Here is a 25,479-nt window from a genome sequence, read left to right as displayed (position 1 = left end):
TTATTTACTTATCTAGTACTCTACTGATAGAAGTTAGGTATTTAGGGCTTTGCAGGAAATCTAGGAAGATAAAAGTAATGGACTGTAATAGAGAGTTTCTCAACTCTGCTCTACCACCTTGGCACACGGCTATGGTGGGAGACCCTGAGTTCTAAAACCTTGAGGAATGGGTTTTTAGTTTGCATGGGGGCAAACTAAAACAGAATGGACAGAGACTTTTGAATCTTAGGATAAATACAAAAAATGTAATAATGGACAGACCAAGGAATGAGGCAGTCCATGACCTTCTTATCATAGCCCAAAATGGCAGTGTCATGAAGCACAGAAGTGTATTTGTGAACTTCTTCTTGTTTCTTAGCACTATTATCTGCTTTATTCTGTTATTAGGCATAGTGATTCAGAATACTTACTTTCCATCTACATATAACAGGTTTCATTCATTTAAACCCCTTCAAGGATAAATTTCCTGATCTCCTTAAGCCATTCAATATGAATATAAATCCAATGAATATCCTCTTTCTTTTAGATCTTCCCACTAAATAAATGGTACACATATGTGACTATTCATGAGAATTAACTAGGGATTTTTATAAAAATGCATACTTTTATGAACTCAACTTGTAAATTCTGATAAAGAATTTATAGAACATAAGAATTATATATTTCACATACAAAAACAATCCTGAAGTGATTCAAAATTGAATTGAGACACCATTTCCTTAAGTGTGTAGCTTGGTTTTTTTTAATAGAGTATTCCCCAGAGGGAGCTGTATGAAAATTAATTTTAAAAGTAATATAAGTTAGAAAACCAAAGTTTTTCCTTGAAATATTTGGCCACATTAAATGGATATGAGTCAGCTATTACTATCCTGAAATGCATTTGCTAAGAAAGTAGCAAATGCTATTGACATTGGTGAAGATGCAAGTGATTCACACTTCAGAGGAAAGATGAAATGCTCTATTTGTGAAAGAGAAATTTTTATTTATTGATAAAGGATATTTTGTGGGTTATTAAGATCATGATTCCTGAATCCAGGCACATATGAAACTTTATAATTGGTTATGATGATTACAACTTTTTTTTTTCCTATTGTGTTTTCAGCACAGTGATGCAGTCCATGACCTTCTTTTGGATGTGATTACATGGGTTGGAATTTTGCTGTCTCTTGTTTGTCTCCTGATCTGCATCTTCACATTTTGCTTTTTCCGCGGGCTCCAGAGTGACCGTAACACCATCCATAAGAACCTCTGCATCAGCCTTTTTGTAGCAGAGCTGCTCTTCCTCATTGGAATCAACCGAACTGACCAACCAGTAAGCCACCTCCATTGACATTAGTAAAGAATTCTTTGACTTCCAGTTTTCCATATTGCCAATACTGAAAATAATTAAGATTGAAAGTATATTTTCTTTCATTTAATAGATAGTACTTTTCAGATGTTACTCATGTTTTTCATTTTTCATGTTCCACTGTCATAAAATACTAGTAAATATTGTGAATGAGATGCACATCTTTTATTTTTTATTTTTTTGCTTATTTTTTTTATTAGAGCAGGTTTTGATTTTTCAGTAAAACAGAGATTTTCCAATGATCATTTGCTTTCACATATGCATAGTCTCCTCCTTTATCAATATCCTCCACCCAAATGATACATTTGTGACAGTTCACCAACCCATATTGACATATTATTATTATTATTGAAAGTCCATAGTTCATAATTTGTTAGAAGTCACTGTAGGTGTTTATATATTTTATGAGTTTGGACAAATGCATAGATCTGTATATTTACCCTTAAAATATCATACAAAATATTTCCATTGACTTGAAAATTCTCTGTACTTCCTGTGGTCATTCCACACTCCCTTTGAAGTCATGGCAACCACTAATTATTTGTATTGTCTCCATAGTTTTGCCTTTGCTGAAATATTATCCAGTTGGAATCATGTAGTTTGTAGCTTTTTCAGATTTGATTTTTTCACTTAGTAATATACATTGAAGTTTTCTCCATGTCTTTTGGAGACAAGATAGCTCATTTCTTCATAGTACTGAATAGCAGTCCAAAATGTCTAATGTACCACTTTATTTATCCATTTACCTACTGACAGACATCTTGGTTGCTTCCATGTTTGGATAATTATGAATAAAGATACTATAAACATCTCATATGCAGGTTTTTGAACAACCATATTTCCAACTACTTTATGTAAATATCGAGGAGTGTAATTACTGGATCATATCATAAGAATATGTTTAGTTCTGGGAGAAATTAACAAACTATCTTCAGAAATGGCCTTACTATTCTGAATAAGATTTACACTACTTCCAAAATTTTCTTTCCTTTCTCATAAACATCTTTCTGAAGAACTACATATCTTCATTATCTTTTCCTTAATTTTTAAAATTGTAGTGCTGAATCTTGGAGAATGTTTAATAAGGTCATTTGGAGAATGGAGAAATATCTTTTCAAACAAAATTGTTATTTTTTCAGCTTTATAATCTTGAAAAGATAGCTAATATTATCTTACATTTTGCATCTCAAAAATAGTTTTTCTAATTGACACATTTTGGCAAAGAGTACAAACTATAGGTTATTTTTAGAATATATATGCTTTTCCCAAATTATGTTTGGTACTTTTTATTTCTTTGGATATAGTTCACCTCTTTAAATGCCAGCTTCATTCTTGAATATTTCCTACATTTAGTCATTACTGAGGAAAGAAGGAAGAAACAAAGAAAGAAAAAAACAAACGGAACTAGCCAACTGTTTTTTTTTTTTTGGTAAAACCAAACAAAATGTATAAACAATAGACAACATCTTACATTACATAGATTTTGTGCCCAGTTAAAATTTTTTGAGGCCTTTTCTGTTTAAGATCAATAATTATGGTACTAGTTTGTTTTCATGATTAAAACTGCAATGGAAAAGAAAGACTTTTGAGTATAATAAATAATTCATTCACTTAATACTGTTCTTTAGTATGTGCCTATATGCATGGTGTACTTTATAGTACAAATGCAGCTGGATTCATATCTGTGATTACACATTCATGATTAATGACTGAAAAGGTACAATTATGGTGAATATATTTGTAATTGGTTATCATATACTTATGTGGCAATTTTGTCCCTAAATGTATATATATGAATAAGCAATCAAAGTATACATTCCTTTCCCCCAAAAAGTAAAGCCCTACAATAACAAAAATTAATAGCTGAAGTTCTAACTCTAAAAGGCAATAAATGAAAAATTGTGTTATTTTTCAAGAAGAGATTATGTTATTCTTTTGTTAACCTGCAATTTAAATACTATTTGATTTCTTTTCATTTAGAAATATTATTTTTATTTTTGCTTCCTGACATTACATAAGTTATGATGAACTTCACTAAATATTGTCTACTGCACAAATGTGGTTTTTGATGAGTCACATAAAGAATAGTGATTGAGGGGCTGGGATTGTGTCTCAGAGGTAGAGTGCATGCCTAGCACGTGCGAGGCCCTGGGTTGGATCCTCAGCACCATATAAAAAATGAAATAAAATAAAGATATGTGTCCACCTATAAGTAAAAAATAAGCATTAAAAAATAGTGATTGATATGAAAAAACCTGGGTATAGTGAAGCTCAACCAAACTTATCTTTCCTTTTATTGCTGATTAGGTATCCTCTTCTACATCTGTCTAAGGCTTGAGACCTGATTTCTCTCTCTTTCACATGTCCTTCATGTCATCTTTCTATCCCTGTGACAGTGACCTACCCTTTGTCACATTTTTCTATCCCCATCCCTGTTTTTTTCTTTGTTGTTGTTGTTTGTTTGTTTGTTTGTTTTGGTACTGGGGATTAACCAAGGGGCACAAAACCACTGATCATATCTCCAGTCCTTTTTATGTTTTATTTTGAAATAGAGTCTCACTAAGTTGCCCAGGCTGGCCTTGATCATGTGATTCTCCTACTTCAGCCTCTAAGTCACTGGGATTAATTAAAGGTGTATACCACCATGCCTGCTTGTCACATTTCTTTAGGACCAGACTTATCAATAAATTAATCTTATTCTTAAAAATTTCTATAAGGTACTGATGTTTGCTAATAGGAGTTATAGAATTTAGTCAACACTTCCTGTAAAAAGCAAGAACTCAAAGCAGTGAGAATTTCAGGAGCTGAAATGAGAACGGAAAATTAATAGATGGTCAGCAGAAATTTACAGTACCTTATATATAAATGCCAGATGAAGTAACACATGGCTCTAATCCCCTCTACTCAAGAGGCTAAAGCAGGAAGATCACAAGTTCAAAGTCAACCCAGGCAACTTACTGAGACCCTGTCTCAAGAATTAAAAAAATAAGAAAAAGACTGATGATGTAGCTTAATAGTAGAACAACCCTTGCTTCAATCCCTGGTACCAATAAATAAATAAATATTTTAAAAATAGCTTCCAGGATTATTTTTTTTCCTCCTGATCCTAGTCATGTGTGTGCTAATATAAATAAATAAATAGAAAGATAAACAAACAAATAAATAAATAAGAACTGTTGCTTCATTTGACTAATCTTGTTTAGAGTGATACATAGTACATTGACAAAAATACCAGGAAAGAAACAAGGCAGGGAATCAATAAAGAAGCAATTACTAATAATTAGTAATCTCATCATAAAAGATTATCATTAATTATATTGTTTAATTTTAATAAAATTTATTCCCCTTGGTTTTAATGTTTCTCCCTTCTTTACAATTAAATAAAGTAGAGCTGGGGATCTAGCTCAATGGTAGAGCTCTTGCCTTGCACACGTGAGGCCCTGGGTTAAATTGCTAGCCTCAAAGGACAACAACAAAAAAACAATTTACTATATTAGTTCACACATGACTAACCAGGAAAAAAAACTCCTGAAATCTGTTTTTAAAATCTTTAGACTAAGCTTAGTGGTAATTATCCATAGGCTCTTACTAGAATTTTTTCCTAAGTGTTGTAATTTGTCCTTATTCTGATGCTATGTTGCCATCCCTAAGCCATTATTGGGATTAAGTACAGATTTCAAAGATTAAACCATATTTAATTCGTGTTTAACACTTGTATTTTAAAGATCTTCTCTGGATGACTTCTGCAGGTCTACCTTACTATGGCAATGTTGATAAACACGTCAGTTTTTCGCCATTGACACACACTCACTTGGCAGATATTTGACTGACTCTGCTCATCTTCCCAGATCGCCTGTGCCGTTTTCGCTGCCCTCTTACATTTCTTCTTCCTGGCTGCCTTCACCTGGATGTTCTTGGAGGGCGTGCAGCTGTACATCATGCTGGTGGAGGTTTTCGAGAGTGAGCACTCACGGAGGAAGTACTTCTACTTGGTGGGCTATGGGATGCCCGCACTCATTGTGGCTGTGTCTGCGGCTGTGGATTACAGGAGTTATGGGACAGACAAAGTGTGAGTGGATGGCTTTCTCTCTCTTTTCTCCTTCTCTTTAAATCTAGTTGAAATGAGCTTTCATTGGATTCTCTCGGTCTTTGTATTAACTCACAGAATTAAAGGAAGGATCTGGAAAAGCGAACGGATATAATTCAATGTATGATTACATTTTGTTGTGTTTTCTAGATCATAACCTCAGGTAATGATAAGAATGATAATTTTGTTGTTTTTCAGAGACTTGAGATATTTGTACAATAAAGAGCTAAATATATGAAAAGCTGTGGGTTTTCAGAGGACAGAGCAGTTCCTGACACAAGTGACATTTTTTCCCTGTGACTCCTAATCACTAGAAAACTTTTTATATCATTAATGGAAGAATTCTAAGAGCTAGAACAGTTTGCGTCCCCCCCCCTCTTTTTTTTCTTCCTCTTACGTGGGTTTTGGAGTGTAGTGATGAATTTTAATTTCAATATAACTTTAGGTTAGTGAGACCAACAAATAGAGATGTCCAGCTACTGAAAGAGTTCAGTTAAAAAGTTTTTGTAATCCACATAAACTATTAAGATCCAAGGATGAGTGAGGCTTTCAGTAGAAAAAAAAAAAAAAAGATCAAAAGAGATCACTGATGGATATCCATGTTTGGGACATAGACCAGGAAAGGAACAGAAAAGTAAAGAAAGAGAGGAGAAAAGCAGCACCCCAGAAATAGAACCGGACTTTGAGGGTCAAGGAAAGTGAAAACAAAGTTTCAAGATGGTGGTTCAAAACCAGTGATGATTTATGTCAGGGATAGTTCGAGTAGGATGAGCATCAAAAAAAAAAAAAATTGACCTTTGCAACAGCTGTTTTGAGAAAGTGCCAGAAACAGAAGCCAAATTGAAGGTATAAAAAGATACGTTAGTCATAAGAAAGCAAAGTCTTCAAGTATTATCCATATCCTGCAGTAATTTGATTGAAAAGTAGTGAAACCGTTAGCTTGTGCAATTACAATAATGAAGAAGGATTTTAGAAGATGAAGTCTTAAGCATGTTTAAGGTGAGAAGAATCAAATTGATAGGAGATTAACAGAGAAGAAAATGCCTTGTGCCTTATTTGTATTCAGTATGTATAGGCTGAATGAAAGGGAAAGGTCTTGGGGGAAGTACAAAATACTAAGCACAAGATTAGAAAGACTTTTATTTAATATTGAACGTGGCTTTAAAATTCACCAAGTAGGAAGGTTTGGTGCTGCATGCCTATAGTCCCAGCACCTGGAAGGCTGAGGCAGGAGGGTCACTCTTTCAAGGTCAGTCTCAGCAATTTAACAAGACCCGTTCTTAAGATAGGGCTGGGGATGTAGCTCAGTGATAGAGTGCTTGCCTAGCATGTGCAATGCCTTGAGTCAAATCCCCAGCACTGCCAAAAAAAATTCAAAAACAAATGAATAAAACTCACCAAGTACCTGGTATTAATTTTACAGATTAGAAAATCAAGGACCACATTAATTAATTGCCTTGCCATGGTTATACAGCTAAGATAGTTTCAGACAAGTGATAATGAAAATCAGATTTATTTCAAATGAAGTACTCCCTACAAATGATAAGGTAAATTTTGAAGCAGAGAAAAGTTTCCATCAAGTAGACAGTGAGGATTTTTATTGAGTGAATAGGTGAGGTCACATTGAAAGGACAGATTTGAAAAGCTGTAAAGTGAGCACTATGGAAAAATGTGTTCAGGAGCCAATTAGACTTTAATAAAAAGATTTCCAAGCAGCATTGAAGGCTCAGATGAGGTTAGATAACATCAATTTGTACAGAAGTTAAGCCCAATTTCATGACTTTCTACCAATATTCAGCAGCCTGAACATGATGGCAATAAAGCAGCTTGCTTCCCAGAAATGAGGATCCATAAAGAGGAAGCACCAAGGAGAGGATGCCAGAATTTGGGGGAGCATAATAAAAATACCATATGTGTTGGTGTATAGGCACTGATACAATTAAAAGAAGACCATCTAAATTTTGTTGAGGTCTTTTTTTCCCCCTTGAGTACAGCAACAGGCTCTATAACACTGTCTGAATGCAATTAATAACAAGTATTTTTTAATCTGGCTTTGTGAATTTTAGTTAAAACTCAGTTTATTCTGTGGATCTCAGAAATAGTTGTGAAAATAAACTAAGATATGAAAAAATCTGAGGTTGTCTCTAAAGATATCATAGGTGACAGCCATTAGACTCATCATAGATTAAAACAAAGAATTTGTTTATTGACATAAATCACATACTGTAAAACTTCTTTAATGCATATACTTTGTTTTTGTCATGTACCTATTGTTGTGCATTCATCACCATTAATTTTATATTTCTATTAACCTGATAACAAACCCACATAAACAGTTACTCTTCCTGGACCTCAGGATTTTACATTTTGATTAATGAATTCTCCCTCTAAGAAATTAACATTATATTATTTCAAATATTTGTTTTAAACAGTTCAATTTTGTTCTCTTGAAGGTCCTGATTTGCTTTTGTTTTTGTTTAGTATTGATTTTATTTTCTTTTTAGTCATTTGCATATATTCCTGTTACTGAGCTGATTCAACTTGTTTGCTTGTTTTTTTTTAATCATTCATTTTGAGACAGAATGTCATATTTCTGGATAGTAGAAATCTGTCTTTCTTTGAATAAATAATATACAGTCTCTTGTGACTTTTTAAAGCTTTAGCCATCACGGCTTTAATTTCCTGCACCATAACTGGAAGGTCTCACTTACTGATATTATTACTTTGTGCGAATAGAAGCTAATTTATTTCCCAGTCACTGATTTAAGCAGGCCCTAATAGTTCAGTTTTACAATTATCATTATTTCCAACTCCTCCACAAAGCAAAACAGATATTGATAAAAGGGAAAAATACATGAAAGCAAGAAGAGAATAGGGAAATTTTCATTAAAATTCTATCACAGGCAGACATGAAGTGTTTTAATACCTCAGTTGTACATTTTAAATAAATTGTCTACGGAAAGGCATTTAAAATACATGGAAAAATGTTTACCTCTAGTTTTTGTAGTTTATCCAACCCAACATCTACACAGTGATATTTTGCTCATTGAAGAAGCAGGGATTCAGAGAACCATTATTTAGTCCATGGTGTTTACCTGAGAAGTTGAATGAATTTAACCTATTCCCCTCATGGCTTAATCACATATTCTTAGAAAAGTAAATAAATAAGCAATGAATTTTTACACAACATGCAGCATTTTTGCATATCAAAATATATATCTTGCTTTTTATTATCATATCTGTCTTTGTTATTCTACTTTCTGTTACTGCTGTTTATTGCTTTCATTTTAACATGTATGGTCTCTCCCAGGTCCTACTCACCACATGACTTCTCATTCACGTTAACTGCTGTTTCAAGTTTGTTTGAGTTTATTTGCTAGTGCTACCTTCCTATATTCTTTATTGAATTTTTTTAAAAATCTAGTATAAAGTGACATGAGCCAGACATTAGAGAGATATTATTAGCTATTTTCCATAAATTTTTATAAAGTTCAATATAGTAAATTTTTTGTCTTGGAAGTCTTTTACACTAATTTTTGAGATTAGCATGATTCTTAAATTTTTACTGCTTGATCTCACCCACTTAGAGTACGTCTACAATAAAACCATTTAATAAATATTATAATCATCCACATAATAGACATTTCTCCTTTTTCTCCCCTGTGTTTAATTCTTTTATTATACTGACACTGAAGTTTTATGTGTCTGAAATCTTTAACAATGATAATAATTGCTTGCATTTCTAAAAAGTAGATAATCATATCAATGGAAGGAGATACAGTTAGAGATAAAATGTTTTTTGGAGGTTAAATAAATGCTATTTTGATAAAGATAGAGGTAACTCATATTTTGTTTGATGGATTATGATGAGTTTTTCTATGAGATGTTATTAGGGCTATTGAATTTATTATTATATACAAAACACATACTCACACAAAAAGCATTTTGAGATGTTGTTTATTTGGCCATCAATTTGCAATGCTTATAAAGAATCATTATTTTCTGATGTTTGTTTAACGATATCTTTTTATCTGACTGATATATACTCACAAAGATCTATTTAGAATAACATTTGGACACAATAATCTGAAATTTTAAAAAATCCATTTGAAGAACTAAATATCACTTTTTAAAAAATAGTACTCTGCTAAATCTAAATTGCACTGTTAATAATGGGCATTTATTTCCATTTTTCTCTGTTTTCATTTATTCTCTTGATCTCTCATACTTATATTCATTGGAATATTCAGTGAAGCCATTCAATAGGATACTATCAGGAGACAATTATAGCAAAGATTGGTATTGACATAAAAATATTTCAAACTGGATTGTTTTAGAAATTTGGTGCTAAATACTTTGGTATTATCATCTTAAACTAATCAGTTCATTTAAATTTTAGTTATTTCAATATTACCAAAAATGTAAATACTTTGAACAGTAATTTTTTACTTAAAGAGTAAAATCATATCAAGATTTTATAGCACCTTCCTCCCAATCTCGTGTATACAACTGAAAAAGTAGTAGATGAGTGGTTTGGAAGAAAGGATAAGGAATTAATATAAGCAAGGAGAGTATTGAAATAATATGAGCAAGGAGAGTATTTTCTCTCTCAGCCCCAGAAAAGTGGCTGAGAGAGAAAATCTGAAGTAGAAAATTGGTGTGATGGTTCTAAAAGTGTGGAATAAGTTAAAAAAATTATAATCAACCAAAAAAATTTTAGTAGTAAAAGAATAGCCAAACTCTTAAAAGAACTTAAATCAGATTGTATGATCTGAAATTGTTGTAAATCATCTACTATATCTTGCATGTGGCTCCCAACTTATTAGCTTAAGAGAAGTTCTAAAAGGGGTGGTTTTTATTAGTTATAAGTCTCAGATATCTTTATTTTCACTTCTTCATCTCACCACTGTAAGTATTTGAGTAGAAAAATTATTGTTGATTTAAAAAATACTTATTCAAGATAGGGAGTAGACAAGAAACATTAAACTTGATAGTATCTACAAGATATATGCACAGATTTATTTTATACACTTGTTCATAATATATACCAACTTAACCCTACTCAGAAGTCATACTTTGGAGTATTTTTCTAAGCAACTATTGTTTAATATTGTAAAACATTCTTATATATTTGACATGAACCTTTCTGTATGATATTTACTTACTGGATATATTATCACTATGTGTGTTTGATTATAGTTTGGCCAGTAAGAAATAATACAGATAATGAAAATGAATTTTTCAAAGACATAATAAGTTAATCATCTAATATGTATATGGGCAGCACATATGTGTAGTTATAAATTATTTTATTAAAACCCAAGAGCATGTTTTCTGTTTATGTATACTATAAAGTGGGTTTATTTAGGTCATCATTTTATCACCCAGGAATCCTATCAATGGACATAAAATTATCACCATATGTAAGAATTCTGGGAGTTGACTATAAGTTTTTCTGTAAAGGAATTATTCATACTAGAATTGTATTAGACATCAATAGGACTACTTTCCTGTTATTTTAAAAGTACAACGAAATGTTGTATCTAAAGTCAAATGTTGGTTGTCAGTTCTTATTAGAACCAAAGAGGTTATCAAAACTTCCACAGCTTACATTACATACCCAAAGATAACTTTATAATATATAATGACTTTATCCTCTAGTATGGCTATATTAAAAATATTAACAAATAATGAGGATGTGAGGGAATCACAACTATCACATTGTTTGTGGCAATATTAAATGGTCACCTTGCTACTGGAGAATGAATGTAGTTTTATAGATTTTCAGAATGTTAAACAGCAGCCATTTAGCCCAGCAATTCCACTCCATAAATATTTACCCAATAAAAATTAATATATATGTCCACATTTCAATACCTACCAGTGCTCAAAGCGATTTTATTTATGTTAGCCCAAAAGTAGAAAAACCCAATATCCATCAATTGATGACAAGATAAATGAAAAGGGACATATCTATACAATGGAATATTATTTGACAATAAAAGTAAAGTAGTAATACATGGTAAAAATGGATTAACTTTAAAAATATTATGTTAAATGAAAAAAGTCAATCACAACGGACAACATATTGAGGGTTCCCATTTATATTAAATGTTCAGAATAAGCAAATCTCTAAATACAGGGAATGCACTCTTAGCTGTGGGAAAAGGATTGGGATGCTGTGCCCGGCAAGAGCTATGTAGACAAAGGGAATGACTTGATATTTTCAGAGTTTCACAGGTGCAATAAAAATGTAAAATAAGTTTATTCTGATAGCTTTCCAACTCAAATATATTAAAAATAATTACATTATATACTTCAAATGAGTGATTTATGTGTATAAATTATATTACAGTAAAGATGTTTAATAATATTAAATTTTCACTACCAAAATGGGAAATGTTTTTATTAATCTATATTTACATTTAGAAAAAATTTTGGATATTTTTGTTAAGACATATTTCAATAACCTGTGCATTATGCATAGCACATTAATTTCTCATGAATTCATTGGGAATTTATTTTTATCATTAAAACTATAGCTTTGGGCTAGGGTCATAGCTCAGTTGGTAGAGAGATTGTCTCACATACACAAGATTGTGGGTTCAATCCCCAGCATCACATAAAAAAAAAAAACACAACAAAAAAACTACAGCTTTATTTAGCTTTTTATTTTCTTAGAGAAATATCCAGTTGCCATTAGGATTTTGGAATCAGGCTAAAATAAAATTCAGGCTCAAATACATATAGCTCCATTTAAGTCACCTTAGTTTCCCCGAGTTTAAGTTTCCTAATCTGTAAATAGGGGGTTATTATAATTACCTTACAAGAAAATTGTAATGTTTAACAGTGTAGGTGTGAGTATATGAATCTTTGTATCCACATATACTTATGTATTTGTATGTGCATGTGTGTGTGTGTGTGTATGGAAGTATGTATGTAAGTAACGTATCTGGCTTATAAAACCAATATTAAATTACAATTATTATTATCACTGATTCTATTATTTTAAAAAATGAAGAAGTATAAATTTATGATTGGCAACATTATTTTTAATTATAAAATAAGTTATATTTAAAAGCATCCACTTTTTGAACAATAATTGCAATTTTTATAACACTTTCTATTAACTTATGCAAGAGGGTTCATTGGAAATACACTAACATTTAATATTAACAGAGTATATCAAATAGTAGTGTTGTTCTTACCTTTGCAGTCCCTCATAAGAATGGAAGATGTGTTTTGTTGGAGAAATACAGAAACTCCCTTTAAAAATAATAATATGTTGAGAATATAAAGAAAATACAACCTATATTTGATATGTGAGAGCTAGTTTTTAGTTTGAAGATCTAAAAGTTATGGCTGAATTTAAATCCTAGCCTTGACTAACACTGACCAAATTCCATTTCTGTATGTCCTCAACATTTTTTTTTAATTCATGCAGTGTGTATGGTCACAAATTATTTTGCAATTAAATGCATAAGAGAAGAGTACTGTGATAAAAATGATATTAAAAAAATTCTTAAGGCACTATTCACTAAGGTTAGAAATAGATTCATTATTCTTGAAGTATGTATATATCAATCTGTTTTCCCCCTCTTTCTTTCTCGCCTTGTTTCTCTTCCCTCCTTCCTTTACTCTCCCAAACTTGTCAGGTAGACAGATAGAGATAAAGCACAAATATCTGCACATGTTACAGGGAAAAGGAGATTATATAGCTTACAAACTCTCATAAACAGCTTGATATAATTAAGCCTTGTAAATTTCATGGTCTAATAGCAGCCAAAGATTGTTTATTGGTTATATTTAAGACTCACCATGGATAGTTTAATCTGTGGTTTATCATCATGTAGAAAGTAAAGCAAACACCACTGCTAATTTACATTATTTCAGAAAACTTTGGTTGATAGTCACACATCTGCTTTGACCAGAATGAATTAAACTAACAACAAAACACAGTGTCCCAAAGCATCTTAATGGCACTACATTTCTGACTTTGAATAAGAACCTACACTCTGGTAGTATTATTGGTATCCAAAAACATTGTAAAACATATGTTTTAGGTGACACTTATATATGTCAGGTAGTTGGCCTTATAATTTTTTAAATACAGAATCATGCCTTTTAAAATGACTAATGCAAATAAAATGATGAGTGGGTTAGGAGATAGAAGAGAATAAACTTTAGAAGTATTTTTTTTCTGTTGTCCTATTCTAAGAAGATTGTTTATCCTGTTTTGAGAAATTATCTTAATTTGTCTCTTTCTGAGTAATCAATGAAGGGGTATTTATTGGATATGTAATTGACTTTTTAAATGGGAGAATGATATTGGTAACACATTTATGATTAACTTATTGATGCTTCTTACATTTGGGAATAGAACAATTGCAGAAAAGAATAGCAATCTGTCCTTATGGCTTAGCACTACTTCTTTAGGCTGTTGAGATCAAGAAACTTATTGATTCAGTAAGTCTGCATTTTACAAATAACATTATGTTGCTTTTAGTATTTGAAAAAAATGCTGTAGAAATAATTTAAATGACATATATGTGAATTGTATGAATGAAGCAAAAGACAAGTCAAGGTCTGTGTTATATGACAAGTTCTCCTTTGAATTCTAATATATACTTGACATTGAAAAGATTTTAGTATTCAAATAAAGATGTTGTGTGGTCAGAATGCATTCAGTTTTTCAACCCTAGGGCATATCTTTTGTTATAACACTTTAAAAAAATAAGATGTATAGATCCCATGTATTCTGATTAGATTTTATGTTTAAAAGAGAAATTGAGGTATATTTTAAAAATCAAACAAGAGTGACCTATCAAAATTACTAATTTCACAAGTTCAATGTTATTTGGAAGATATGTTTCAGATAAACCACATTATTTTTCAATAGCAGGAATACTTGGTCATTTGTAAGCTGATTTACTTTTTTTTAGTGTGATAAAATGTTTCTCTAGTTTTGTCTAATAATCTGACATGGTCTTCTCTTAACCAGTAACCACATGTTGAATTGTGTTCAAATGATACTTAGTGGCCAGATTGATAGAATATTATGAGGTGGAATATACGTGCCCTGGCACATATATGTGTATAAATGTGTGTGTGTGTGTGTGTGTGTGTGTTGGTTATATTTAAGACAGTAGAAAGTAAAGCAAACACCACTGCTAATGTGTGTGTGTGTGTGTGTATATATATATATATATCCCATATAAAACCTGTCTTCACTTCAAAGCCAAGGTGAATATTGCACAATGAACTGGGGCAGGAATCATGCAAATTATTAAGGTAGGTAAATGGGAAAGATATAAAATAGACAAAGCTTTGAGGAAGCCAGCATGGAGCCAAAAACAACAGCAGGTGTGGCCATATGGCAATCAAATTAGAAAATGCGTTCTTGCCACACAGTCTTCCAGGAGATAGTAAAGCCCAGACAGCCCTCATGGAGGGCTGATTTACTTAGTATATTTTAAGTATTTCATATTGCCTCTCTCACTATTCAATTCTGAAGGGAATTTAAATGTATTATACCAAATAGATATTGAAGAATTTTCTTAAAGAATAAAATAATTTCTAATTTCACTTTCACATTCAGGGGATATCATTATGCTGAAAACACAGTTTCAAATAGAGCATTTGCTAAGCTGAGATTGTTTTCAAACAAAGATTTGTATAGCCACAATTTAATGATATTATTTTATATAAACATAATTTTGGATAATTTTGAAATTTTTGAATTCTGTAGTCACTAATATTTTAATTAAAGTTATTTGCATAAGTCCTTAACCTGTGAAATAACACTTTTCAGATCTTGAAACATTTTTCTATAGAAAGAATTTACTAAAAATATGCTTCATTTCTCATGTTTCCTTTCCAAAACTTGTTTGACTGACAGACAAGGGCTAGCCTATTAGCATTCATTCTTAAGTGTATTATTAGTATTGTATCATGTTGCTATAATTTCAGCAACATTGTTGTGCTGTGTGTGTATGTGTGGGTATGTGTATGTAGTCTAATTTGAGAAAATGTCCCTACTTTTTTTTTTTGAGAACCCAGAGACATCCATGAAGTTCTGCCTGTTCTCCATTAGAGATATTATATCACTCAAACACATATACATACCCTTTTAATAGAGTGGTATAATGTAATATATCCTTAGTAGTATATGGTAGAATGAAGACAATGATCATATTTCCACTTTAAGTCATCCAATTTGTTTCTGCCTATAGGCAGCACCACACTTCTGTTTTCTATGACCAACTTTTTTGGACATTACCACAATAAAAGTATACTGATTCTTTAAACAAATGAATGCTTAATAACTCATGTATTTATTGTTTCACTAAATGCATTTTCTCAAGCACAATTATTATGTTTATTTAGAATAAAACAAATTATTCATGTAAAACCTATGAATTGGTAGTCTCTTATTGGAATGCCAATTTTACATCTCCTGAAATTAGTTTACATGTATTTAACTTAATAGAGGAAGGCAAGATGTTGTTTTGAAATTGACTTTTCATGAGTCCCCTCCCCTTCCTTATTTTGGCTTAAAACCTGGCTTTTAATTTTTTTCTATAAAAATTTAAGAGTTATAGAAAAGTGAAAAACATATAACCAGAATAAAGACCACTGACCCCATCATTCAGATTTTAAAATGTTAGTTTGGCATATATACTTACAATTAGCAGTAGAGTAATCCCTATAATAATGCCAATTTGATCTACTTCTAATCCTTTCTTCTCTCATGTAAGCAATGACAACTAACATGACTTTGATTTTTTTTCCTTTCCAATAAACTATTGCAATGTATGTATCTATCAAAATTATAAAATATTAGTGGGTAGTATTCATATGTATAGTGTGTATGTATGATATGGTCTATATATGCACATATATACGTGTGTGTTTATCTGTGTATTTAATATGTATATGGTATAGATTCTTCACCTTACCTTTTTTTTTTTTCACTCAACTTTTTTTTTTCTTTTTTTGGTGTTGTTAAGGATTAAACCCAGATCCTAGCACATGCTAAACAAGCATTCTACCACTGAGCTACATCCTCAACTGCTTACTCAACTTTTAAAATTCACTGTGTTGACATGTAGATCACTTCTTTTTTAAAACTGTTTTATAACATTTCATCATAAATAGATAACAGTTTATCAATTAATTTATGAATAGGTATTTATAGATTCCTCTCTTAATACCTTTTCTGGTATTCTATTATTGCTTAGGTTTGAGTAACATTTATATAATCACAGGAATATTGAAGTCCTTAGGATTTGAAGGTTTAGACCACATAGCAAAACACTCTTGAATATGTATTACTGGAGATGTTTTCTTTTTAATTATTCCTCAATATAGCAAAATGGCAAATAATTTAAGATATTATTTTTAACATCAAATGTAATTTGTTCAAATTTTACATTAATCTTTCTTATAACTAGTCACTTCCACTTTGTCTTCCTGTCATCCTGAAGAATGAAATGTAATTTCCCAGAGGCTTTAAGAATTGGAGGAGTATTAAATGTGGCTGAAATTAAGTGATTAATAATTTACTTTTAGACCATGAATCAACTTCATGGGATGCTAAGGATCATTTGCAACCCCAGAAGTATGGGCAGTAACAATGCACTTTTTAAGACTAGAGAACTTTCAAAGGTTGACTGCCCAACCTAATTAAACTTCAATCTTCTGAAACCAAATTTATTTCTTTTTTGTACTGAATTTCCTCAGATCTTCTTGACAGGAAAATGTCTCTTTGCCTGACAGCTGATAGACAGGTTATGTAGCTCCGTAATTGGAGAGAAAAGGATAGCTTAAAGCTACTTGTTTTAATGGCTATGTGTATGGCTTTTTCTTTCCTTTTTTTTTCTTTTCTTTTTTTCTTCCTTTTTTTTTTTTTTTTTTTTTGAGGTTTCTATGACAGACACAAAAGGCCTTAGCAAAAAGGCCCACTGCCATTTTTTTCTGCTTCCTCCAGGGGTAATTATCTTACTCCATCAATAGTGCTGTCAGAAATTGGGCACATAATTCAGCATTTAAATGAACAAGCAATGTAATATTTCCTGTCTCCCAGTGGAATGCTTTGCAGCTCACATTCTTCTCTGTCACTTGCTCTCTCTTGATGTATGTCCCATGCCCAGTCCTTGAATGCCTCTCTCCCTTGTGTTTCATTGCAGATGTTGGCTCCGACTTGACACCTACTTCATTTGGAGTTTTATAGGACCAGCGACCTTGATAATTATGGTGAGAACTCCTAATTAACTATGTGTTTCCCAGGTCAAGAAATAAAACTTTCACTATCCCTATACTAACTATGTTTAATTTACATAGGTTAATTTGGGGAAAGCATGTACTTATTTGACCCTATATAACTCAAGCAATTAGACAGTCATTATACTCTGCTTGTATATTATAAAATAGTTCATCAAAATCAGTGGGAAAAGAAAACAAGCATTTGCAAGAGTTTATGTCATGTATTGCTACTCAGAAGTCCAATTCATCATAATCCCTTCTATTTTTATAGATAAAGAGTGATGGCTATAAAGGTGACCACAGATATTTGTTGTATTCTTTTTCTTTAAGATAATTTGATAATTTGAATTGAGAATGGACAAGAATTGGAAAAGTAGGATAATACCAGACAATTCCTTCCAGTTTTGTTTTTATATAAACTTTTAAATCTTTAAAATTCAGAAGGATTTTATTTAAAAATGGTACAACTTAATTAGGAATGCATCCTAGAATAATTCTTTCTTTTTATATTTAGTTTCATGATATCATGATATCTTGATTTCTAATATTTATATTACTTTAGATAAAATTATCTGTATCATTGTTTACAAAAATACAAAGTTATTCAATTTTGGAAGCAAAATATTAGCCCTACGACTGAATAAAATATAGTTCTACAATTTTTTTTTATCTGAAACCTTTAAGTCCAGATGTATTTTGGAATTTAAAATGTTTCAGACTTTGGAAAGGCAATATGGTACATATAGTGCATATTACATGACATCTCCAGTGGACATTATGCAGTTGCCCCAAATTAAACACATTGACCATTACTCATAGTTCTGGCTAGGGAGTACTCTGCAATCAAAGAGCAACATTTTAACAGGAAAAAAAGAAAAATAAAAGGCAGGAAAAGTAAGAGCAAGTAGAGTAATGACTATGGACAACCTTATGTCAATACAGATCAGGTTTTTCTACCAGGTGGAGTCAGTTTAAACTTTTCATCATCTAATGAATTTTTTTTAACTTTCACTTTTGATAGTTTTTTTAATTTAGGGATGATTGGTTTAAAAAATATGATGCTGTATTATAGAATTTCAGTGGGATTTTTAATTGGACTTTCCTAGTCCCTACCAGTCCCAAGTTGTGGAAAATATAAACCAATCAAGCAGTAAAGGGCAATTCAATGTGTGATTTTCTGTAGAGTATTCATGTAGGTAATATAGGTAATTTATACTGGGGTGTTTTGTTCTAACTCATATATTTTCTCTGGTTTCAGTTATATAACAATATCTTGAGGATTCCCTCTATTTAATATTTGTTTGTTACAGCATCAGCAATTAATCCGCATTTTCTAATTTTTTGGCATAATCTATTCAAATATGATCCCTGTTGATCTTAGTATTTGTATTTTTATAATATTACATTTGAAAATGTATCCCTAAATAATAAATTTGGAGATGTGCTTCAAAAACAGAAAAAGTGTTCTTAGAATAATTATTGCCTTTTGTTTGTTTAGGTGGTTGGTTTTTTAAAAAACATACACTAGACTTTGAGTTATTTCAGAATTTCCACAGCCTCTTCCTAATGGCTACTGATTTTATATTTATGTGTATTTGGCATAGTAGTGCTGTGTAACTCAGTGGTATCCCAATTCCCCAAACTGGCTTCTTGCCTTTGCTAAAATACTAAGCAGTCATCTGTGATCCAATTCCTTTAAAAGTGTACTGAGAGCAAATTTCCCAGAACAATTCATTTGTTACAGAGAATAGACTTGCTTTTTTTTTCTACTATGGTTATGCTGCATAACATTACCTTTTGCATTCCAGCTTAATGTAATCTTCCTTGGGATTGCTTTATATAAAATGTTTCATCATACTGCTATACTGAAACCAGAATCAGGCTGCCTTGATAACATCAAGTAAGTGATTTTAATTTTTTGTTTTCTACAGATGACCTTACATTTGTACTATTATACTATCCTGCTTTTTCTTGCATTGGAATAATATGGCAAAATGATATTGAAGATCAATGTACTGTCTTTCCAGTATTTGACCATTTGTTTATTATTGGAGTGAACTGATATACCTGAAAATAAGTATAATGAAGTTATCTCTTCAAAAAGACACTTCTTCCCTCTAAACCCTAATTTAAAGTAGTATACATTTTTAATACCTATATTCACGTTTGTCCTGAAAACAAACAGAAAGCTTCTAGAACAGGGCAGACTGTGATTTTGTAGAGCAATAGTGCATTGTTTACCCTGGACTCCACATTCCCCATCAGGGCAAAGTGTCCAAGTCTAGATGGTGGTTCCTACAGGTATCAGAAGGGGAAATTTTACACCACGGGAGAAAACCCCTGAAATTATGAATCTGCTGTTTAAATAGGAGCGGTTATTTAGTTGTACCCCTCTCCTGAGGGGGGGGAGAGAAGCCTCCCAAATGTAAACAAGTGAGATTGAGGATCCCTAATCTGAAATGTTTGGGAACAGAAATGTTTCAGATTTTGAAGTTTCTCAAATTTTGGAATATTTTCATAGACTTCACTAGTTGAAAGTCCCTCATCTGAGTCAAAAACCTAAAGTACTCCAAAATCTGAAAATTTTTGAGCATCATGTTTGAATTTTGTAGCATTCAGATTTTGGATTTTCAAATAAGGATGCCCAACCTTTTCTTTGAAATATAAAGATATGGCTTAGTGCTTTATCCTCTTTGAAATATTAATGCAACCTCCTAGAAGGTAACTCTCTCCAGAAGTTTCGTTCTGTTCAATCATCTTTTCATTTTCAAACTTTGTCCTTTACACTGAATTCCATTTTTCTAACTCAGAAAGTCCTAACCATGTAGAGATATGAAAATGTTTACCTTACTTTTTAACACTACTGAGAATTTGATTTACACAAAAAGTAGCTGGTTTACCTTTTCTAAGAAAAAATAGTCGAATTCCTAGTATAGCAAAAAAATTCATCTTTGCTTAGAGTTCCCAACATTTGAGAAAGATAGTAATTTTGAGATGTGCATTAGCCATTTATCCTTGATATCATAAGTTCAAATTGCATTTCTTATAATTTGCCTATATTGTGTATTAATTTAGATAAACAATTTCATTAAATGAATATCCTGTGAGAAGTTTTGTGAGATCAACTGTGACTTTTGTATGCTATTGACGTTATCCTAAAACAACTTCAGACAGCAGTTATGTCATCCATTTTCCATCTTTCTGCATTCACTTTCTGACATAGTTTCTGATCCGTAAAGCAGTTCCTCAATGAGTGTTTATAGAAAAGCATAATACACTAAATGTGTCAGTGACAAATTTATTGATATTAAGTGGAAAAATAAAAAATCATGGCACAAACTAGGATTTATCTACTAGGATTAGTAATCTTTGTAATTCCTAATTTTGGTTTGTTGAGATAATCATCATAATATTATTGAATTATGTTCAATTAAACTTTCTTTCTAAAATACAGTGTTAGTACCATACACTCACTGTTTCTACTGAATTTAGATAAGTTAAATAGCCACATAAGATATATTTTCTTTATTATGTCATACTTTTCTCAAATTGGTATAAATTACATTTTAAAAACAATAATTATCATTTGTTATTTTTTAAAGTACCATCAGAAAGAAGTTAATGAACTTTGATATTTATGTAACATATTCTGTCAGGTTAAAAATTAGAAAATTGGCTCATTTTGACCTATTCTTCAAGTATTATTTTAGGAATTTCTTAACTTTTTGTCCAGTTTTGGAAAGGTAAAGACCTTAACTTACCCTGAACTTTAGAACTTGTGCTCTGTATGGACAAACATTTTAAAGGATTAATTTGTTCATCATTTATGTGCATTTATTTGGGTAATGTGGGTTGATATTAATGTTTAAAAGAGCAGTCAAATACACAAAAGTCAATAATTACATTTAATGGCATTGATGGCATCAATCTTTATATTATACAGCAAAATAAAACCTTAAATGAGAATATCTTGATTTGAATTCTAAATTATTTGCTTTTTTATAGCATCTGGAAAGTGTTTAACTTTGCTGAGTCTTCTTTTCATCTTCACAATGGTACAATAATGAAAGTGAACTGATTATCAAATGAACAGAGGAGTATAAAGAGGTTCTGATGATGCTTCTCAAAAATTTGACAAGGAGAGAAATCGGATAGTTGTTGGAGTATAGAGAATGGTTTTAGATGGAAGAAACATGAATAAGGGTATACTGATGAGAAAGAACCATTGAGGAAGGTTAAGAATATAAGCAAGGAAGTAATGGAATCACTGTAGTTATGACTTGAATTAATGTAGGGTATGCATCTAGAACCATGAAAGAGCATTTCTACTCCAGCTGTATTCCAGGAAGAACACTTCCACCAAACTAGGAGAGACTTCTTCCACTGAGAATGGACGAAATAAATAAAAATAGAAGTGGTACTGTGATAGAACAGTGTAGGACTGTGAGTAACTTAAGGGATTTCTACCTACTTTTATCAAAAAAGTGAGAAAGATGGTTTTCTGCAGGTTAAGGGGAATTACTGAAGAGAGATTTGAAAGGCATGTCAAGAAAATATTTCTTAATATTTTTCAAACTCTGAAGGATAATTAATTTTCTTAAATACTTTTAATTAACTATTTAAGAATTGGTTGGAAAGAAATCAAAAGGATACAACCAAGAAGAAAATTAGTATTTAAGAATAAAAATAATTTTAAATATTAGCCAAAACATAAAATCTATACTTTTTTAACAAGAAAAATTATCTATATAAAATGTGTTTGGACATGATATGAGTGCTGTGTGAGTGTTTTAAAGATAAAGTTTTATTTTATCTGTAAATCTTTACTTTTTATCATTTAGTAAACATGAAAGGGCATAAAAGTTTGTTTTCGTTATTTTTGGTTTTTAGTTTTAGTTTTTTAAATGTATTTTTATAAAGTGATGAACAACATCTTTATTGCTCTTGATAGTTTCTCTCTCTCTCTCTCTCTCTCTCTCTCTCTCTCTCTCTTTCTTTAACACACACATACACACACACACACACACCTCCTTTATCTAAAATATTCTTGTTTCTCCTTATTTTTTCTTGTTAGCATTTGCTTTAAGCTACTCTCTTCTTTGGCAACATCATGGCAATGGTCTAATTTCTCTACTCAGATTCTTGCTCCTGCTCTCACTAGCTAGAGGGATCTCTTGAAAACATTAAATCTAATCATGCATGTATTTGGGGTAAATCTCCTCAAAGAGTCCCATTACTCTTAAAGTCCACAGTCCCAACACAGCTTATTGAGCCTTCCTGATCTGGTACCCCTTTCTTCTTTACCTTCATTTTGTGCCATGGACCTTTGGCTGCTCTAGGTGTGCTCTCTTTTACCCAAGTCTGATCTCTGCTGTTTCTCTATTGATGTTTTCTTCCCTGACACTATGCATGACTGACTCCTGTTTAGCCAAAGTAATTTAAATATTATTTCATTATTTTCAAAAATAACATAATTTTTTTTTATTCTAAACTAACTTCAGGGACATCATAATAAATCCCTTTCATGTTAACAGAGAACATTTGTTTTGCTGACTCATTGCTATATTAATGATATACTCTCAAATAAAATAAACAATAGAGTGAAGTATGATAGTAACATGATTACAAAGGAAATAAAGTATACCAAATCTCAGGTTTATCTAAAAAAGTAATTAAATTGAATAACACATGTCCATTTTCTGACTGCTTACTTGTCATTTGTCTCTCTTCATCAGAATAAGTAATTATACTTAGGGGAAAGAGGTAATTCATTTGAATTTTTTAGTTGAGTTTCTCAAAGATTGAAATTGGAACTTTCAGTGGTTATAGTTGAAATCTAACCTAATTAAAAATAATGTATGTAAATATGAACAAAACAATTAATGAATTGTTGCCACATGGAATTATAGTATGATGACATGTAAACCTTGAATTTATAAGAAGCTTCTAGAATACTTTATATTTACCTTTAAAAGTAGTTTCTGTAATTACCCACATTTATTGTTAAAAATATTTAAAACATTTTTTCTTAACAGTACTGGGGTTTAATCCCACATCCTTATGCATGCCAGGGATGTGCACTACCACTGAGCTATATCCCTAGCCCTTTTATTTTATTTTGAAATAGGATCTTAAGCATCTGACTCACCTGGGTTTGAATTTCTTTTCCATCCTATGATGGTTGTATGACCTTGGCAAATTCTATCACACTCTCAGTCAGTTTCTACTCTGAATTGGGAATAAGTATATCTATTTTGTAGAGTTTTGTGACATTAAATGTCACACATAGGTAAAGCATTAATTTGGTACTCATATAGGATGGTTTGCTTATTTTTAACCATTCCATTTGGAAATACTCTGCTCCCTTTATTTCTTTGTATTTTTCACAGTGAAGCTTTACTCACGCTCCCTTCAAAATCCCATTAGAATATGACTAGCTTTGTTTACCATATGGTGTCATTAAAAATTATGCATGATATGATGCTTTATCTTTTTAAGACAAACTTATCCTATTATGAAAGAATTGGCTCCAGGGGTGAAATGCTCATTTGATTAATAAATAGCAGGTTCTGTAGACAGTTCTGAAAGGAAGTGGCGGGGGGGGGAAGCTTCCTCTGTGAGCTTGGACACCTGCCACATGTAAATAAATCTAAGAGGGCTTTTGAATAGCTTCAGGGACAAATAGAGAAATTTTAAGGCTTAACAATACCCATAACTTACTCTATTTATTAAGAAGGTAATCATTACTTTGAGGACTGTGTTTCTAAATGTTGATAGAAACAATTAAGTAGAAATAATTCAGCTCGATGAGTATTATATTAAGTTATGGAGTTAAGGTGTTTTGGATCTAAAGAAATGAAGGCAAAAAAGCAAATAAACTTAATCTTGAAAAATACAACATTCTTATGAGAGTATTTTAATGCTTATATTTTCATTCATATTAATATATCAAGATTTCCTTCATTAGATTAATGGATCAAAAACTGTGATATATATACACAATGGAATATTACTCAGCTTTAAAAGAGAATTAAATTATGGCATTTGCAGGTAAATGGATGAAGTTGGAGAATATCATGCTAAGCGAAGTAAGCCAATCCCAAAAAACCAAAAGCTGAATGTTCTCTCTGATAGAGGATACTGATCCATAATGGGGGAGAGGGGAGGCATGGGAAAAATGGAAGAACTTTGATTGGGCAAAAGGGAGGCGGGTAGGGAGGGTGCATGGGGGCAAGAAAGATGGTGGAATGAGATGGACATCATTACCCTAGGTATGTTTATGATTGCTCATATGATGTGATGCTACATCATGTAGAAACATAGAAATGTAAAGTTGTGCTTCAATTGTGTACAATGAATCAAAATGCATTCTGCTGTTATACATACCTAATTAAAATAAACAATCTTTTAAAAAAGATATAGATAGCCTTTATATAAATATATATGTAGGCTACATTCAAATTTGTCTTTAAACTGTACTGAGAGTAATAACCTAAAAAAAGTTCCAACTCTTTTGAAAACAGTAAATCTAGTTTGGAGTTGGAATTGATAAAAATGTTTATCTTCATAGTTTTCCAGATGAATTTTGAGAAAAAAAAATTACGACATTCTTATTAAACTATTAGCTACTGAAAAAAACTTTGAAATATTGATTTTGTTTTTTAAAAATGGAGCTCAAAATAGTCCATGCAAACTTTTAAAAAAGTTTTAACTTCTCTATATAATTGATTTTATTTATAGGTCATTTCACCCTCACAAGTACAAATTAAAATTAAAATTT

At 31.4% G+C, this 25,479-nt stretch overlaps 1 protein-coding gene across 8 annotated transcripts in view; it reads left to right on the top strand.

Annotated features, from left to right (window-relative positions):
* The window catches only part of Adgrl3 (adhesion G protein-coupled receptor L3), a 479,419-nt gene that overhangs the window by 398,265 nt on the left and 55,675 nt on the right, over nucleotides 1-25,479 (top strand). For all 8 annotated transcript variants that reach the window (XM_077803548.1, XM_077803550.1, XM_026395016.2 and 5 more), the window contains 4 exons: nucleotides 1,103-1,312; nucleotides 5,197-5,417; nucleotides 17,624-17,690; nucleotides 19,508-19,599. In XM_077803548.1, coding sequence (XP_077659674.1) covers nucleotides 1,103-1,312; nucleotides 5,197-5,417; nucleotides 17,624-17,690; nucleotides 19,508-19,599 — 590 coding nt within the window. The remainder of the gene's footprint in view (nucleotides 1-1,102; nucleotides 1,313-5,196; nucleotides 5,418-17,623; nucleotides 17,691-19,507; nucleotides 19,600-25,479) is intronic.

This window comes from Urocitellus parryii, chromosome 10, assembly GCF_045843805.1.
Source record: "Urocitellus parryii isolate mUroPar1 chromosome 10, mUroPar1.hap1, whole genome shotgun sequence".
Lineage (NCBI taxonomy): Eukaryota > Metazoa > Chordata > Mammalia > Rodentia > Sciuridae > Urocitellus > Urocitellus parryii.
Note: the sequence above shows the minus strand (reverse complement) of the source record. Positions and strands in the feature narration are given on the sequence as shown.